The sequence below is a fragment of the Amyelois transitella genome, chromosome 3, assembly GCF_032362555.1.
Source record: "Amyelois transitella isolate CPQ chromosome 3, ilAmyTran1.1, whole genome shotgun sequence".
NCBI lineage: Eukaryota > Metazoa > Arthropoda > Insecta > Lepidoptera > Pyralidae > Amyelois > Amyelois transitella.
Window position 1 is genome coordinate 6,960,011 of NC_083506.1, and position 19,580 is coordinate 6,979,590.

Sequence of the window (19,580 nt, forward strand, 5' to 3'; positions counted from 1 at the left end):
ACTCAGGATTACGGCCAAAATTGACGACGAAATGTTGGCTTACTACTGCAACGAGGACCTGTTCTTGCTGGAAGTGCGGCCGGCCAGTGCCAGCGAGGACGAGCCGCTCTACGACATCACGTTCGTGGAGCTGCCGCTGGACCACTAGCCCCAGCCTTTCTACAGACTCCCCAAATCTGACAGACGTTAGATTCCCTTTAACTCTCGATAAGTGGAGTATATTATTTATATATGAGATAAGGATGTCTCGAAATATGTCGATCTCAGGTTGAAATTAACTTTTAAGCGATTCCTCACCAGAACATTATTGAAACTGGATATCACAAAAAGTTGATCGCTAGATGAATCAATTGAATAGGATCCCTTTTTGTATATACTTATCTAATTTAGTGCCTTATGAAATTAAAAATATATGCGTATGCGACTACATACATATGTGATGGCAAAAATTGATTTGATGTTTAATAAAGAGAGATTTATTTCCTTAATTATCTGATGTGTATATGAATAGTTATCTGTTGCTGAATATGTGCCATTCACTTGGATTTCACGCTAGTTATATGTATAGTTATCAATTCAACAGGTACCTTTAAATCTTGCCATGATGATAAAGTAAGAAATTCTTGTCACAAATCGAGGTAGATATTATTTATCTACAAAGATAAAATTCATAATATGTGCCTTCGTCATAATAATAATTATACTTAATAATCATTAAATGTAAGTGAGTTAAGTCAAATTCCATGCCATCCACTTTGTTAAGTTTTATTTTCGTAAGTTTGTTCTTTAAGTTCGCTCAATTCATTCACTAGTACACTCTACTTTAGTTTAAGAGTATTAAGGCAGGTTTTCCATTTTTGCATAATGCCATTTGTTTTCTTCGATATAAACGGAATATTAGTACTTTTTGCAATGCTTCATTTGTCCTTCTAATTCTTTACAAAAGTAAAGAATATACATATTTGCCGAATGTTTAAATAAAAATGAATTGTATTTGGACGTGAATATAGAGATCAAATCTGCATAATAAATAAATAAAGTAGTCATTTGAAGATAGTCACAAGTCCGAACGAAGAATATTAACATTATCATTGACGGGAGTGGTTTGTGTATATGTTACTTTAAGTTAAATGTTAAATACATTTTGTTATAAATAAATTGAATTTCGATACGTAAGTTATCGGGCCATGACAAAAATTTTGTTTATGTAGAGAAAAGTCTCCAAGACTTAATAATAAATCTAAGATTTCATGTTATATGGATTGAATACATACATTTCTGATTATAATTAAATTCAGTTCGAATACAGGAATACTGTCATTGTAATAATAGTTTATTGACATAAAAAGAATTTAATAAATAAAAGTGCATTTCTTGAATTACGAACAAACACGGACAGAAAAACACAGATATTATTAAATAAGGTTTTCTCCACCGAATCCGATTCAAATTCAGAACAAGGTTCTGTTTTTCGAATTTGTTTTAGAAGATAATTATCTTCCACGATATGTTGTGTGCCTGTGCCTAGAGCGGACGGTTCGATTAACTGCCATATTATGACATAATTTAGAATATATATTAGATGTAGAATTTTTAACGTAGTTTGTTTTTTACTCTCTGACTTGCATCACTAGATATCGAATTTTTAATTAGGATAGTGTTACTATATTGTATTGTCTATAAAAATGTTTTTATTAGCTGCGATTGCGTTGTGACTTGTTCCGTCCTTCGCATCATTTCGTTTGGTTTTTGATAATACTGGATCTTTAATTTTTTGGCTTACACTCGTTAATGACTCTCCACTGTATTTTTAGTACTCTGTTTTCTGTCTTTTCTTAATAAAATGTATTCACGTAGCCCGTAGGCGCATTTGATTGCTCAAAGTCTGCATTTGCCAATCCATACAATGTGGAGCGGACTCTTACATTGTTATTTCTATACCTACTTATACGTATTCCGTAATTATATTTATTTATGTACTTATAATTTTATGATAAATTGTGCAGCTTTAATTTTTACTTACAATGATGTTAGATCGTGATTCTGAATCTCGTCATAAGTCACAAATGTCAGTAGCAATAATACATAGAGCAGTTAATGTAGTAAATGGCGTGGTTGCGGCGCGCCGCCAGCCGGGAGCTGCGCTAGTACGCGGCCGAGGCAGTGCAATGTTCAGAGTGTTGGGTGAGGGTCGGAGGCTCTGGCGGCGCGGCGAACCTCCCCGAATGCAGAGATATTAGTCACACTAGTTAAACACATCCAGAAAGTGGTAGCACATTTTCGATATTAGATTCTACTGTACTAAGTTTTAATCGAATAGATGTTACGTTATTATTTTATATGAATATTTGTAAGTTGTCATAAAATATTATTAATATAATTATTTTTATCAAAGTTTATAATCTAAATAAAAATGTTTTTCTTCAAAACGTCGAACATTTTTTCATTGTTTCCATTTTTCTCCTTCTGCCCTACTCTTTATACAATTACGATTGAGTTTTATTGCTTTATCCATATCTAATATTTACTTCAAATCTTTTTAAAAACAAAATAATATTATATTTCCCCAGACAGTAAAAACTTTATTGCTAAAAAAGACTAGGTATATTTTTTTCTAAACAGTGCAGACGCATAGGTCTTTGTGGAATTTCGTCCACCTAGCTCATATACATATAACTTTAGTTCATAAAACATTCATTTTTAATTTTATATTAGGTCCTTACATGTGAAATTGGGGCATTTTCTTGTCACTTTAATCTCAAATCCCTTTGGTTGGGAATTCCAAATTCAAATTTATATAGCTATTTCATTCGTCATTCATTTGTTTTTTTCTTCAGATTTTTCTATTTGTGTCACTCAGTTTACAAAATGGAAAACTTGAAATATTGCGATATTAACGAGTACGAGTTCTACCGTGGCACCAATGCTGCGGAAACGGCTAGAAGGATTATTGATGTGTATAACGGTTGGTCGGTCGTAGACCCTGGACAGCCAACCAAATTCTGCTCCAAGCGAAATTGACGCAAAAAAGTTACTTTGAAGCGTTTGGTGGACTAGTGCCGGTGTCGTCCATTACAGTTTTCTCAAATCTGGCCAGACAATTACGGCAGACGTTTATTGTCAGCAATCGTAAAATATTATGGAAAAGCTAGCTGCTAAACAAACGAGGCTAGTCAATCGCTCCACGCCACTGCTGCTTCACGACAACGCTAGACCACACACTGCACAACAGAAGGCTACCAAATCAATGAAGCTTCAATTGGAATGTCTAAGGCATCCAGCTTACCCTCCGGACCTTGCTCCAACAGATTACCATTTTTTTCGAAATTTAAAAAATAAGTTCTTCAAATGAAAATTCAACTCCAATAGGGCGGGCAGTCCAAACCGCCGTCAAAGATTTTATTGATTCTCATCCGAATGTTTTTTTTTAGTAAAGGGGTTAAATGAAATACCTATGAGATGGCAAAAGTGCAAAGATAATAATGGTTCTCACTTTGATTAAATAAATATAATACATTAAAAGTATTCGACTTTTTATTCCTCCTATACCAAACGCCAATTTCATATGCAAAGACTTAATAATAATGATAAACTTATGTGTACTAAGGAAATTGTCTATTAAAACAATACGAACTCTTAAATTGAATTTAATTAAGTTTAAGTCTTTTATTAACAAGAATTCTCACATATTTACACACCCAAAAGCATTATTAATATAGAACACGAAAGCTTAAAGCAGAAAGACGTTTTCGAATAAGTAAACATTTAATTCGATATTTTAAAATATCAATTGGATAGATGCACCAACTGAGATATCTATGAAGAAGTACTAGAGACGTCCGAATAAGGGTATATATCTAAATATACCTATACTAAGATCATTAAGAGATAGTTAACTAATATGTAGCAAGGAAAAATGCATTAAAATATTCCGTAAACATAATATACATATATAGAATAAAAACATAAGGAAGATGAAAATATTTCAATATAATCAATAAGAGTTCCTCAGGTGATTGACATTGTATGACTGACCACAATAGATTTTCAATAAGATTCAGTTACTCACTTTCAGTTCTCTATAACTTAGCATTTGATTATTTAATTCTTAAGAATGACTCATATTTATTTTATGAAAACAAACTAGATTTAAGTAAAAGTTTATAAAACCTTTTAATCTATAGATCTTGCATCCTTTATTTTGTTATACTAAATGATTAAAAATATATTTAAGTTTCACTTTTAACATTAAATTTTAAGTAAAATAAATTAATATAACTATATGTACTATGTTGTTAGTACACCGTAATTTTAAACACTATAAATATTGCCATTAATAAAGTAAATATTTCAATACACGATTTAGATCTCATATGACTTGCAAGTATCTAATTGCTAGTTTCAGATCTTGACATCTCAAATATTTGGGTCTATGTTGTTTATTTATCTACTTTCTTCCTTTAACATCACAACAAATCTAAACCTAAACCCTAAAACGTTCTATTTAGTAAAAGTAAATGGATAAATAATAACAATTGGCAACATTGATAAAGACAAATAAAATTATTAACATCTAAACCAAACATTAAATTTGCTCATTCCCATTCATTTATTCTACCTAGCTATAAAATTTAACAATTCAAAGCAGCCGCCAACATCGTAGCACTTAATACGGTTATTATTCAGTCACAGTTGCTTCTGTCCAATTTAATGAAAGCCTATTAATTCGAAATAAACGCATTCGGCATATTGCAATCCATGTCGATAAATTTTATGAGCATTCGACAAAAGTCGGTTTCATTAATTGATCATGTTTTTTATTTAAATACGTAATTTTTTAAATCTCCACTTACTATTAAGGGCAACTTGAACATAAATCACAAAAATTTTAAAAAATATTACCATCGACACTTCAAGCAACAATACATTTCCATCTGTTGACAAGCAACTATTATATAGTCCCGATGATCCAACAAGTACTTATTCCGCCTTTTCTTGATCTGCTATAAGTCGACGAACTGTTCCTTGCGTTATAAATTTGTCCTTCATCGAACATGATGATCTGGTATTTGTCGGTATAGCACTACTCCAGCCAATTTTGCGGCGCTTTCCTCAGCCCATTATATCTGAATTTTGAACCGTTCCCCTTCGGAGCAGTTCAACAATGATTGCTATTGAATGAGTGGGGAGCTCTGGCTGTCGCTGAAGTCAAGAGTGTAGTACATATCTGTGGTGTCAAGAGTAGCAGATGGTGGTGGGAATGGAGCGGAGGCGGGTGGAGCACGTTTGTCCTGAAGCCAGTGGTGCGTGGGGCCGGGCTCGGTGACGCGGGACAGCCGCGACAGGATGCGAGAGTAGGTCTTGTTTACCCGGCAGTGACACGCTGTCACCTGAAAATGTTGGGAATGTAATTTGAGAATGGCTCAAATCTTTAGTCCCTGAAAGAAAGTCTATGAATTAAACTTTTGTGTTAATTTTTAATTTTCATGATTTCTAGTGTAGTGCCTATAAAAATGCTTAATACAAAATAATTTTGTATTCGAGTGCATAAAGACTTTAAGGACGCTGCTGACAAGTAAGAATCTAGTGCAAATGATATCAGATTGCAGATGAGTCCAGTTGAAGGTATAAGTTGAAAAGTATCGTAGAAGAATCGCTCACCACAACTCCGACGATCGCGATTGCAGCCCCCAGGGTACCGGCCGCTATATACACATTGTGCAGGCGATCATGGTACAGCCCCAGAGGCAGACGGACCTCGCGAACCGAGCCTCCGCCACGACGCTCTTCTATCTCCCTTTCGTCACCCACCACGGACTCCAAGATGAAGTCCTCTGGAAACATCATAACTATTTAGGCATAATAGGTATAAGTCAATTAGTATAACTAAAATTTAATTAAAAAAAACTTTAAAAATCTTCAGTTCCTGAAATTATTAATTTTAATTCGCATTCGAATGAAAAAAAACCCTTTTCTTTTTACAAGACCGCTAATAAAATAATTTACAAACCAAACAAACTTATATTACAAATATTCTAGAATCCCATTAGGCGGACTTCTCGTTTTTATCTCCACCTCGATTCGTAATTTCTCCGAAATATTAAACAACGCAAATGGCTAGCGTTTCAATTTCCTCGGCAGAAGTCCCACATTTCATCCATTATTATGATTGATTACTTCGTAGACATTTTGCCAACGGAGTACTTCAGCTGTAGTAATCAAAGCGTCCATTCAAGTTGATTTATCCACGCGAATATTATTATCAATCATATTATTAACTCGCTAATTGAGACAACTTACAAACATATATTTTACCAAAACAGATTTTACAGGAACTTTGAGAGAACTAAGCATTTTTCTTATTGATTCATATTTATTAATTTTTATTTTATGTTGACAATCATAGCATTTGCACAAATGATCTGGGATAATTTGTCTTCTACGAGAAACGTAGACAAACTACGAACAAAAAAATAATAATGAATGTACGTTGTACAAGAGTATCTACAAAAAGAACAGGATAAACAGGAGAACAGAAAAAGAACAAGAAAAACCGTTTGACCCGGGAAAGAGGCGTGATTTTATGTATGTATGTATGTAAAACCGTTTGACTAATCAAATTACTCTGAACTTTCGACAATGGAAAAAAAAACGGAGTAGTAATAAGTATTTAATTGTTATTTGTTTAGTATGACAAAGTATTATTAACCGGAAATGGGAATGGTATAAAAGTGTGTTTAATTATGGTATTGCAATTTGAAGTAATATTTTATTCACTACACACACATAATACATTTTAGAATTTCACACAATAATCTGTTGTAGCGAAATGTGTAATACCTTCACATAGTTTTCCGGTGTATCCTGGGCGGCAGGAGCAGTAAAAGGAGTCCATATCACTCCAGCAGGTGCCTCCATGAGCGCACGGGGTGGTGTCACAAGCCTAAAGAATAGGAAGTATAATTTTTATACGTATGCTGAATTCGGCCAAATGTTCCTTTTTACAGTTTATAAGTTGTCTTTCATTATATTATGACATCAAAATAGGAAATTTTCTTTATGTTCTAAATTATATCTTATTGCTTTATCAGCAGCTCTTTTCCTGTCACGAACCTGAGGAATTGTCGATACACTAGTAATTTGGTATTTGTGCTTAATTTTCGTTTGACATTCATACAAAGCGACAAAGTTGTACTTTTGTGATCTGTAGAAGACAATAATAATTGGCTTTTGAAAAGTTTTGATAATTTTATGCCATCATTGTACCATGCAACTGACCGAGGCCTCGCGTGTCTTTCAATTGTTGGCTCTGGCTACCCCTTAAGGGAAAAACAAGTGATTAAGTATGTAAGTGGTTTTTACCGATCTGGTTGGTATATGGCACTCTTCCCCGACAAAGCCATGGGGACATTCGCAGGCGTAGTTGTTACCACGGTCCACACAGAACTGGCGTTCGGAACACGGGTTCGGCGAGCACAGGTCAACCTGTATAAGTTTGATATTAATCTGTATTTCGTTTGGATTCGTGTACCTACTGATTTACGCCTGATGATAATAAATAAAAAAATTAATATAATATGATGTTGCAATCAATCTTAGTTATAATAAAGTCCAAATATCTCATCAATAAGAAAAACTAAAAGGAATTAATGTGAATAATGTTGGTAATTTGCGTTTAGTTTATTGAAGTTACTAAATTTTCAAACAAAATAAGTATTAAAACAATATTACAATGCATAATTATTGACCATATGATTCGCAAAATATTATTCGATGAAATCATTTTAGGTTGTTACAGAAAAATTACCACAAAGTGCATTTCCATGTAGCCGCTTCAAGTTTTTCTCAAAATGATAGGATAAGTATGGCATCGTTTGACCTATCTACGAAGTGGATAAATTTTATGTTCTTGGACATGAAATAGGTGTTTATTTATACGTGTATTGGCTTATCGGCACGTTGCAAATGTACAAAATGCAATTCGAACAGATTTCGTACTTCATTCATCACTAGTGTTTGGGAACGCGGAAGGTCAAAGCAATGGGCAGGTTAAAAACACTTGCAGTGATAGTTTAATCAGGGATTATTTAATCCCAACTTTATGAATACAGTTTAATACCACTAATATTTAAAAATAACTAACAATCGGTCCAGCAGTTATTATGAAATCGCGATACCAAATTAACTATGAGCACATGTTAGATATGAATAATGCTAAACACAGCGCTATTTCTGTATTCTCTGTGTGTTTGCACTAAACTGTGGGAGCGACCTTCAGTTGGCACGTGTTGCCGGTGTAGCCGCGTCCGCAGAAGCACTCGAAGCCCGCCACACGGTCGCTGCAGGTCCCGCCATGCTCGCATGGAGACGACTCGCACTCGTTGTACTCCAACTCGCATCTTTCACCTGTGTATCCTGGAAAAATAAATTTTATTTTATTTGTTCATAGCGAAGCCGGGCTTTCGATACTTTCCGGGACTAACGCCAGAGGGATGATATTTTAGACTAATCGATTATTGAAATACCGATAAAAGAACTTATTTTATTTTTATGTAAAATATACTTTGACTATATCTTACTACGATCATTAATATACCTACTGCTTTTGATTCGTTCACAAGCAAGCTTGTCGCTTAAGGATACTCTTAATCAAAATAAAAACCCAATTTGATAAAAAAAATGGCAAATGATCAAATTTTAAATTTTCTTCAGTTCCTGTCTCTTTTATATTATGCTTTTACTCATATGTGTCATCTGGAGATAAATACTTCAAACAAACACGAGCTTATAGAAAACATAGGTATGTTATTCGATAGCTAAATTGATACGAATAAGGAGTCTAAAAGATTGAATTCGAATGGAAATCAACATTGCTGACGTACCATATATATTAATATTGTAATTTTACGAATCCAGGCAAACAAAAACACAATAAAAGTACCTACTTTATAGGACTTTATTTCATTTTAATTTGCTCGGCTCAGAGTAAATAAACTTAAAATGTATATATGCGGACCGTAAACATACAACAACGAAAACAAGTATCAAATTCCCTTTGGCGAAAGACAATACGGCCCGAGGGACTGTTTGTTTGCATCAAGCATGAATTTCTCCGCTTCGGGAAAACAAGCCTTGATTAATTCGCCTCGACTTTCTTTCTTTTATTTTTGGATAGTAACTATGGCTTCTATGTTTTAGATCTTTTTAGCTAACATTCGCAATGGATTAGATAAATTAAGTCCGTAAATAAGGAATTAATTTGGGCTTTATACGAGTGGCATCGATGAATATTAGTTCAGCTTTTACGTATGATTGGACTGAAAAGATCTAAAAGGAGTCAACAATTACTAAAGTCTAAAATATTAAATCGAGTATAAGTTATTGCAAAGAACTTCTTGTTTTGGTTATTCTTTGAGTAGGTCGGGTGGACAATCCGAGTAAAATGATAAGAAGTTCTGTAGATCTGTCCGTTTGTATAACAGCATTTTAGAAACTATATCAACCTTCGATATCAAGCTATGAAACATGCAAAAATTCAATCTTAAAGCTGATGTTGTCCAAGAGATTATGTATTTAACCGTATAATAGGTATAATATCGTTAAAGAAGACAATAAATACAATAAGTAGTGCCCTTGTACTGAATTTCTCTTTATTTTAAGTTCTATTCTTATTTTTTTTCGTGATGTATATAAATATATAAATTAATAATACGGGAGCACACTGAAGTAAGTCGTATGAAAAAGCTTTCCAAGATGCATTAGTTTACCTCCAGGGGCATACTTTTTTGACTGCCTTATCTTAACACAGTTAACCCGGAAAAAAACAGTCTATTATTTTTTTTTGCTTGAAATACCGTTTCAAATTAGGCAATCACTTAATTTTTAAATACGATACAAGAAACGTCTATTAAATCAATGCTGCGCTGATGAGTATCGCTTGAAATGGCATAGTGCCCTAAGGCTCGTACGGTCAGCGGTTGCGGGCAACCTTCCAACTCGACTTCAAATAAATCACCCAGACAATTCGCTCGGCCAACTATCGCAAACAAGATTAAGCATTATTAAATTGACTGAGTTCAAAACGACTTCTAACTACGATAGAATTGCAGCATTTGACAGAGGAAATACATTTAATCCGCTTATACAACATTCCATTCCAAATAGCTTATATAACAACTTTATTCAACTATAGGGAAATTAATCCGTCACTGTCTAGGCTTTATCGACCACTTATCATTGACTTGAGAGGGAAGGCCATAGTTCAATGCTAAATATATGATTTGATAAATAATTTGCTTACCATAATTGCCCACTTTGAAAAAAGTTAATACAGTGCTTTGATATGAATACTTTACGAAGTTTTGTGGTGGAGATAATGTAAAAAGTAAGAAAACATAACAAAGCAACAAGTTTAAAATTTCATGAAATTATTGTTTCGTTATTTCAAAATTAGATTTTATTCCTTCTTTATCTTGTTGTTGCTATAATAATAATGTAAAAAGCGGGCAACGAAATTGAATATATGTATGTAGATATAGGTAAACATATTAAAAGAACTAATAAAATGAATGTAGAGATCTTACCTGGTTCACAAAAGCAGCGGTACTCTTTCCCTTCAATGTCGTTGTCCAGTTGTTCAACGCAGATGCCCTTTTCGCACGGATTGGAAGCGCAGGCGCCAGCCGCTATGGACAGCTCGCAGCGCGCGCCTGCCCAGCCTTGTGCGCACGCGCAGTGGAACATGGTCGTGCCGTTCATGGCGATGCTCATGCACGACCCGCCGTTCGTGCATGGAGCTGAAGAGCAAGGGTCCTTCTCGCAATTCTTGCCCACGTAGCCTGAATAAAATAAAAATAAGTAAATTATAGAACATTTTTATTGGTTGTTTTGTTATTTCTTCCTTTATATCTGTTTCTGATCAACAAATTACATACATACATATGTATGTAATTTGTTGGACCATATGGTCACGTCTATATCCCTTGCGGGGCAGACAGAGCCAACAGTCTTGAAAAGACTGAATGGCCACGTTCAGCTATTTGGCTTAATGATAGAATTGAGATTCAAATAGTGACAGGTTGCTAGCCCATCGCCTAAAGAAGAATCCCAAATTTGGTAAGCCTACCCCTTAGTCGCCTTTAACGACATCCATGGGAAAGAGATGGAGTGGTCCTATTCTTTTTTCATTGGTGCCGGGAACCACACGGCAATTTATCAATCATACAATACAATAAAATATCAACAAATTAAATTAGTTTTATTATGATGTACGAGTAACAATTGTACTTACAATTGTTCTAAAAACTTATGAATTTATTTCATACTAGCGACACTAAATACACTACAGAAAAATATCTATATTAAATCAACAATGTATTTAAGATATTGTATATATAATTCGATAAGAATTAATGCCGTGTTGGTTAAAACTGCTTCATTTGCCATATTTTTTGTCGTAAAATGAAAATGACAAAAAATGTTATTGTGGGATATCCATGAGAGACAGACATATACCATCGCGGAGTTTTCGGTACACCTTTTCATTGTGTACAAATGATTAGTACATTATTTTCATAATTCTGTAGGGTTCAGCCTGCGTTTGCAATGTAAGCGGAAAAAAATATGATAATTAACGACATCACATTAGAGACCTCAAAAATAACAGTATTTCTTCACTATTTAATGGATGGAATTACATAGTGAAGAAATAGACCAAAGAATATAAACCTTCCTCTTGAATCACTATCTATTGAAAACCGCATCAAAATCCGGTGCGTAGTGTTAAAGATTTAAGCATACAAAGGGACATAGGGACAGAGAAAGCGACTTTGTTTTATACTATGTAGTGATAGTGAAGTATATTTAATTTAATCACGTTTTTAAGATACTAACTTTCTTCGCTTTCATTTTCTCTCCATAACAAGACACCTTTTGCTGAAGAAAATATTTCTTTTCAAATGTAACCTTATAATATATGTAAAATAACCTTAAATTAAGTGATATCGAAATTTATATAGGCACCCATTCTGACATATATTTGTTACCTCTATAAACGAAATATGTATGTGTAACTACCATAAATTACTTTATAACCACTCAAACATAGGATAAGTACCAAACGGACACAGGCAATGGTAGTTGGCGCCGCTGACTGATTGCGGGAGCTCGACACATATGCCATTATTCAGACACGGTGACGGATAGCAAGGGTCCCTTTCTTCACAGTGCGAGCCGATGTAGCCCGGGCAGCACTGGCATTCGTACCCATCCTGCAAACACATCAATTACAATGTCGGCTTTCTATTGAGACTAATGATTCAACACCGAATACTTCAATTTATGGACCTACCATTGAAACGTTCGTGTAACAAACTCCTTTGCCCGAGCAATCTTGGTTGTCGCCACAATTATCCGATTTCACTGTTACTTTGAGCCGAACACATTTTGAACCCCAATTCTCTGATACCACTGCAAAATATGAACATATAGCTCTTAAATAATTGCATACTTCACTGCTTCATCTCTCAGGGTTTACATTGAATCAGTGCGTAAATATTAATTGATACTGAAAAAAATTGTTTAGTGCTATTATACCGAGTTACATCGCAAAATTTTAAATGATAGATTATGCAAAGGCTTTGCATCTGATAAGAGATAGTTCTACTTAATGGACTTGTTCGACATAATAAAATTGCACTCAACGGGTGGACGTTATTATCGCAGCGGAAGAGAATTTTCATTCTGTTGCATTTAAGTTTAATGCAACAATTTTCCAACTGGAATCATAAAATTCCGAACGAACGCTTTTACAGTGGCATATAAAAGTATATTTGAGGGAAGATTCATCGCATACATATTGTTCGCCGTCAGAATAAAACCATCGTCGTTTTCCCTCGATATTTCCTTAGTAGTTCCGACCCGCATATCTCACGCATTTCCTCCGCCCGAGTTTTCATAGCATCACGTTTCACGTCATATTAAAGTAGAACAAACACAACGCGGTTTTATGGGAAGTGTTTTATTTGCCCTCTCTTTATTAATTAATGTAGACCTCTTGTTGCGTGACCAGACTACTGACGCTACCGAGGGTTTTACGGGATTATTATTGCTGTATACATTACGAGAGTATCTTACAAAGTATCTTTTTAATCTGAAAACAGAAACCATCACTTCTGTTTTAATAAGTCATAAGAAAATAACATACCTACAGGATTTTGGGAAGGAAATAGTGCAATAACTAACCGAATGTATTGTACGAATAAATAAAAAAGTATTCCGGAGTTTTTTTCATGTATAAATGTTAAGTAAATACTTCAAAAAATCCTTTTGTATTTCTTTTGATGGGAAGCTTTTTACCTACTACAGTCGATTTAGATATGCGTTATTCTACTATTCTTCACTTCTTCTTCTTCTTCTTCTTCCGACATAATATGTAGGTAGGTATAACATAATAGGAATGAGTAAATCTCAATAGCTCACGATTCGTAGAAAGGACTTAAAAAAGTATCCATTTTTTAATCACCTATAAGCAAATTGACACCCTCAGTAAGATCCTTGTCATACAACGTAAAGAGTTTAGCTCCATGTTCGTCTAAAGGTGTTATATCCAGAAGCATTCCATCTGAAACATCGCAGTGTTCGTGGCCTTGCCGAGTCACTTGGTACACTGCCGGCTGCAGGAGGGCGTGGTGGGCCCTGAAAACAACCTTCTGTTAGCGCTAGAAATGACGTCAAACAAAAGCAAGGTGGGGCACGTTAAAGAGAATAGGAAATTTGGTTCAAAAATACAAGGAAGTCAAAGATTATTTCACTATCCGTAATGCATTTACATAATATTAGTTTTACATAATTTACTTACGCTTGTAACTGTAAGTGTACATTTTCTTGAATTTCAATGAAATTTTGGCAAAATTACAAGACTAACCAAAAAGAAACCTTTGAAAATCAGAAAATCAATACTTTGTTCATAATAATCTCATTTCTAAAAGTTAAATGAATCCTGGGTAAGTAGGTCTAGGAATCCGCATAACATCGTACATATATGTATTCAAAATCAGATAAAGCTACATTCTGATACCCATAGAATATACACACTTGACGAAGAATGCAAAAATAAATCTACTTTCGTAATAACACAAAGCTCTTACCATACAAATTCAAACCTTACCTTTCTACGTCATGTGAAGAGTTTGCTTCAGAAGTGGCGTTCTTTGTGGCAAGTTGGCTAGAGTTGTCAATGAGGAGAGTGTCTGCGATCCGTACGATAAGTATGTCTCCGCTCTGGATGTCGGTGGAGCCCTCCCAAGACACGATGACCGGGGGGCACTCCTCGTCGGCGCCCGCTCCGCCCCCCGGACCACCCCCGCACTCCTCCGCCATCCGCACCACAAAGTCACACATTAATTAATTATCAAATTAACCTCTTTGCTTGAACACAAATTGAAATGGCTGTGTTTTATTAGCCGAATTTAAATATGCATCAAAGAGATTAACTGACGGTACAATAAGTATAACGATGTACCATCAAAGTGATGAAAAGTTGTATAAAGCAAAACTTTCATAATTGAAGTGTTTTAAGGGACTTTTGCTCCTTTTGGTTCATTAATTCATTCATATAATCACGTCTATATTCTTTGCGGGATAGACACAGTCAGCAGTCTTGAAAGACTGACTGACCACGTTCAGCAGGCTAGCCCATCGCCTACATATAGCGTCGTTGCAGTGCTACGAATCTGTTCTTATTAGATTATTTTTTTTATCGCCTTAGATTTCGCTATTATTCATATGAATAAATTGAATATAAAAATTATATGCAATATTAGGCAGGTCTCTATTTGATAAAAAGATAACGAGTGTGAATTATATCCAGCATTGGATTCCCTTTGATTGATCTTATTTATATTTAAACACTTCATAGAAAGTATACAAATGTCTGCATGAAGTAACAGAGTTTAAATTACCACTCAGATACATCCTGGTTCGATTTTATGATGCCTCGTTCATCAACCTCTATTTCCTCGACTAATCTCTGGCGGAGATTAGAACGCCAATACAGATACGAACACAGCAATTTCGTACATTTGCTCACTTTACGTGTGTAGTGAACCATGTTTTGTAATGATAAAGTTTGTATATCCCGGTGTTATCTTAGTTGTCACGTTCATTCACCAAATATCTTTAAATCAAAGACTTGTACCTACGCTGATGAAAATTAGAGGCATCGGAATCAGATTTGGTTATTAATGGTATTATTCATATCTATATGATATTTTATATGGGTGCGCAAAGCATGATTATTTCAGAAGATGAAGCAAAAGAAGTTTGCAGGAATTGCATGTACGAGTACTAGATTATCATAGAGCCGGCACGTCTATCCGCGCGGCGCAGCCTATTGCTCAGGTCAGGGCTTTTGTGCTTTGTGATCATTATATAAGTCTCGGGTTTTCTATGTACTGTATTTTTAATGAACGACTTTATTAAAATACATTGGGTGAAAGTGAATTTTTTTCGCTTTACTTAAAGTACAATCAGCAAGTATAGATTCAGGATTATTAAGAGTAACTAATATTAATTTACAAGAACGTTGTTAATTTTCAACAACATTTACAAATTACCTGTATTAAAATTGAATTCCTCATCAATATATTCTTTTTTTTATCAATTATTTAGATTAGAACCATTAGGAAATTGTCCATGTACTCAATGAACCGAATATATATATCTTAATAAAATAGTTTTATAATATTAAATCGGTGCGTATAACCTACAAAAAGTTTCACACAATACCTGAATACAATGTTCAATTCTATTACCAACCTCGCAACAGTCATCGAAGAGAAAATTCCGAAAATATGTCTGAAGTATTCATCAGAATAAAAGACGAAAGTTCTTTCTGCTATAATCTGAGCTGAGCTCTCAGCTCATATATAAATAAGCACTCTGACATTTCCCTTAACAGGAGTAATGAACCGAGTTCAACCAGTAGAGCAAAAAAGCTTTTTTCCTTTTTTCTCCTCCACTAAGACGATTTATGGTTTATGTATTCGACCTCGCTATGCTCGCTGCTGTCACGATCAAACTTTGGCGAAAAAGATATTACACTTGAAATAAGGGAGCATAAACATCGTATAAATTTTGCTTGTCTAATGCCTTTTACTCGAAATGGTAACGTTTTATTTAGCGACATCATTCGTATAATGTGACTGTATCTAACTTCATGTAAATTAATCATACTTGGGGACATTACAGAGGTTATGATAAATTGCGGTCTCGCATTCATGAAATGTAAATGCCCCAAAAACTTAATAAAAGAATATTATCATTTTTAAAATCGCTATACTTATTGTACCTTCACGAAGATTTATCATGTACAGTAGACCACATAGAAAAGTATACAATGAGGTGCTTATACATATTTGTTACAGATATGGAGTTGTTACTTATTCCTTAAGGGGTAGGCAGAGTCAACAGTATCGAAAAGACTGAAAGGTCATGTTCAGGTGCATGGTGGAACTGAGATTCAGATACTGATATTATTGATAATGTGAGATATATTTATACATATGTGTCTTATCGTTTTAAAGATATTCATCCTATCACCTATTAATTAACTAGCTTTTGCCTAGAATTAAAATTTCCTCGATAGTGTTCTATGATCCCTAAGGAACATGATAAATAAACTTCTTTTGGACTTACATTGTTTACTTTGATTGGCTGACTTCAGTCACTCAATAATGAAATATTTTTATATAAGTAGGTACTACCCCACCCATCCAATTAGGTATATTTTTGATTATTTTTTGTAACATCTACGTTTACTTATTTTATAATGTAATGATATGATATCATGGATTTCTCATTGAGTGTGCCTTACCGTGACGGGTAGATTGAGCTCATGCGTTTCGTTGCCGCGCCAGAGTCGTGACGCACTCGGCAGCACCGGCAGATTGCAATCTAAGGCCGCCAGCCGCTCTTGAAGCCGCGCTGAATGCCCCGCGCTCGCCGTCCCACTGGAACTAGTGTTTAACTTTTGCCTTCTTGCACTTTTCACGACGGCTTTTATGCTCGCATGCACTTTAGTCGTAGAATAGCGCGCGGTTGTCGAGCTCTCGTTCGCCATTAACATTTTTGTTGTTTTTCTATTTCCCTTTGTAGTTAACATAGCACTACTCGGCGCTACTGTAGGGTCTAATAGCTTCACACTCGCTTTCTTACTAAAAGCCGCAGAGGCTTGAGTGCTTGTGATGCTTTTAATCTCATCTTTGACCGTCGAGATTTCGCAGAAACAATCGCCGACTAATGACAAAGCCGTCGCCATTAGCAAAAAGCGAGATGCCTTAATAGTCATTCTTGTTTTACTCTGAAGATTCATGTTATGTATTATAATTCTTATACTGTATGAATAAATATTTTGTAGTGTTGTTTTTTATTATTTGGCACTTTCTTGTGGCAAATTCGGGATCCGTAAATCCTGGCAAATATAAAACTTTATGAGAAAAGAAAAAAAATATACTTTTACAAGTAAGTACTATCACAAGTGAATCCTTATAAAAGTTACCGCAAAGTACTATTATTGGCAAAAAGGTGAAGCGCGGATGCCTCTTGTGGAAAACATCTATAATTGGACAAGCTGTAGAGCCCTCGCCTTGAGAGGCGACCCTCTTCAGATCAGAAGCACCTGTCTGATCCTAAGATAAAGTTTACTCACCTGATTTGCATTTTAAATCTGCTTTCAATATACAAACAAACACTTCAGCTGAACAATGGTAGGTAGCTCTTGTTTTTAAAAACATTAGACAAATATCTACAGATCATCAAGCAGAAAACATATCAGCTTAAAAAAGTTTTACTTACGTAAGTATTCAGGCCAGGGTAAAATTAAATTTAAATATATCTCATAATGTTTTTATTCAAAAATAATTTATGATTAAGTCATGGTTCCTCTCACACATTCACTGAAACCGAAATTATTTTGACTCAATTTAAATGTTTTTATGAAAGTAAAATTTACTTTAAACTTGATTAATGTTTGAACTTGTAATGAAGAAATCAAGGGATTAACAAGGAAATATATGAAGGTAGAATTTAGTAAATGTTTTGGCTGGGCGGCGCGCGACACAGGGCGGGCGGCAGTGTGACCCGCAGCCTCCGCGACACTGAGGCAGCCGCGGCCGCCGCACCCCGCCGCCCTAGCGCGCACCCTCTACTCTCCTGTATCTTTACTTAATTTTACTTCATGCCTGTAATGCCAACGATTTCCCTAACGTGGCGAAGCTCGAGGCTGCGGGACATTCTATTTTCAGTGGCCCCCTATCGCTATATTTAACTTGCAAATGTTAGGGTAGGAGTGACTTCCATAACCTCGTGTATTTATTATATCTTTATGTTTGATATTTGACTGAGGAATATAGTTTTTTTCTGGTAAAGTTATTTATCGTCGTATAGTCGACCACGTGGTGAAAAGTTGTCAAACGAACAGTCATGAGGCGTGAGCGGTGACTGCATGTAAACAATGCACCCAGACTAAATATCATGGGAGAAAGCAAACAGACTTTTCTCTCTCAAAAAAAAACCTTTAATAAATGTACATAATAACGAACAAAGAAATTACAATCCTTAACAAGTCACCTACAATAATTATGCCTTATTCTTAAGTATTTTTTTTTTTGCAGATAGGTATCATCTATTATTAAAGGTTTTTTAGTCCGACGACATTTTAGTCCATAATACTTATTTACCATCTCGATGTGTCCGTCGATTTTTTTCTCATGTTATGAATTCGTTTATGGTGCTTCCTATAGCTACAAACCACAACTAGTAAAAGAAATTTGAACTTATTTTCAGAACATTACTTATGATTTTTAATCAATTGATAGTTGATATCTACAAGTACGTAAACAATTGATGTTGAACTACAGTAGAAATGTAAACAATTTTTTTCAATTAATATTCTATTCTACAATAGTAGTAAAGGATTGAATTTTAATTGAAACATGTATGTGTTATAAATATTAAGAGGGTAATAAGTGGCATTGTATTAAATGGCCCGCTTAAGCAGGTTTACGACTGTTGGCACGCCGCATGATACACTCGGCCGCCGGCAATGACAACTTTGTGGTCGACACGAAAGCTATGGCGGGCTTTACTGGACTTGGTAAAACATCTGCTTATTCATAATGCAAATAAAGTTTATGTACAATGGAAATAGAAACATACACTTTTTACTTTATTTTATACACACACGGAGTCGCTTTGTTTAAAAACCTGTCCAGAGGTGAGGATGTAATCGTGACTAAGGCCAGTAAATTATATTATAGGGGAACTTAACGAACAATATTTTCGATACGATAGAATCAAACAAAATTGCCACTTTTCTAAAACACTTCACCCCACAGATCGAGTTATATTCGCACTTGACCAGGTTTCTGTACTTGAAAATAATTATATATTTTAAGTGCATTTTCTTATTATTATATATTCTTACTCTAACAAGATAATTTAAAGGCTTTTTTCTTTCTCGCTTCAGAATTCACATTTGTGATTCCAGTTCCACCTCTATTCCAAACATTATCCGAACACGA

At 34.8% G+C, this 19,580-nt stretch overlaps 2 protein-coding genes across 4 annotated transcripts in view; one reads left to right on the plus strand and one right to left on the minus strand.

The window, feature by feature from the left end:
• The window catches only part of LOC106135498 (protein grainyhead), a 102,000-nt gene extending 99,621 nt beyond the window's left edge, over positions 1–2,379 (plus strand). For 2 of the 3 annotated variants that reach the window (XM_013335817.2, XM_013335815.2), the window contains one exon: positions 7–2,379. In XM_013335817.2, coding sequence (XP_013191271.1) covers positions 7–24 — 18 coding nt within the window. In that variant the 3' untranslated portion in view covers positions 25–2,379. The remainder of the gene's footprint in view (positions 1–6) is intronic. The other variant, XM_013335818.2, reaches the window with a different exon arrangement.
• Positions 2,380–4,968: 2,589 nt separating this feature from the next.
• LOC106135453 (delta and Notch-like epidermal growth factor-related receptor) lies at positions 4,969–17,347 on the minus strand. Its single transcript, XM_013335746.2, has 11 exons — positions 16,875–17,347; positions 14,168–14,380; positions 13,523–13,695; positions 12,350–12,468; positions 12,116–12,269; positions 10,584–10,838; positions 8,273–8,415; positions 7,363–7,485; positions 6,841–6,943; positions 5,662–5,834; positions 4,969–5,390 (listed from the first exon to the last, which is right to left on the minus strand). The coding sequence occupies exons 1-11, from the start codon at positions 17,345–17,347 to the stop codon at positions 5,172–5,174; spliced, it is 2,148 nt and encodes a 715-aa protein (XP_013191200.2). The 3' UTR covers positions 4,969–5,171.
• Between the last annotated feature and the right edge of the window lie 2,233 nt (positions 17,348–19,580).

Excerpts from the sequence above, each read along its gene's own strand:
- LOC106135453 (XM_013335746.2), bottom strand. The coding sequence starts at position 17,347 with ATGACTATTAAGGCATCTCGCTTTTTGCTAATGGCGACGGCTTTGTCA. Across the intron at positions 14,381-16,874 it reads GAGCTCAATCTACCCGTCAC|GATGGCGGAGGAGTGCGGGG; the intron begins GGTAAGGCACAC and ends CTTTGTGGTGCG. Across the intron at positions 10,839-12,115 it reads CCATTGCCTGTGTCCGTTTG|GCTACGTGGGCAAGAATTGC; the intron begins GTACTTATCCTA and ends TATTTTATTCAG.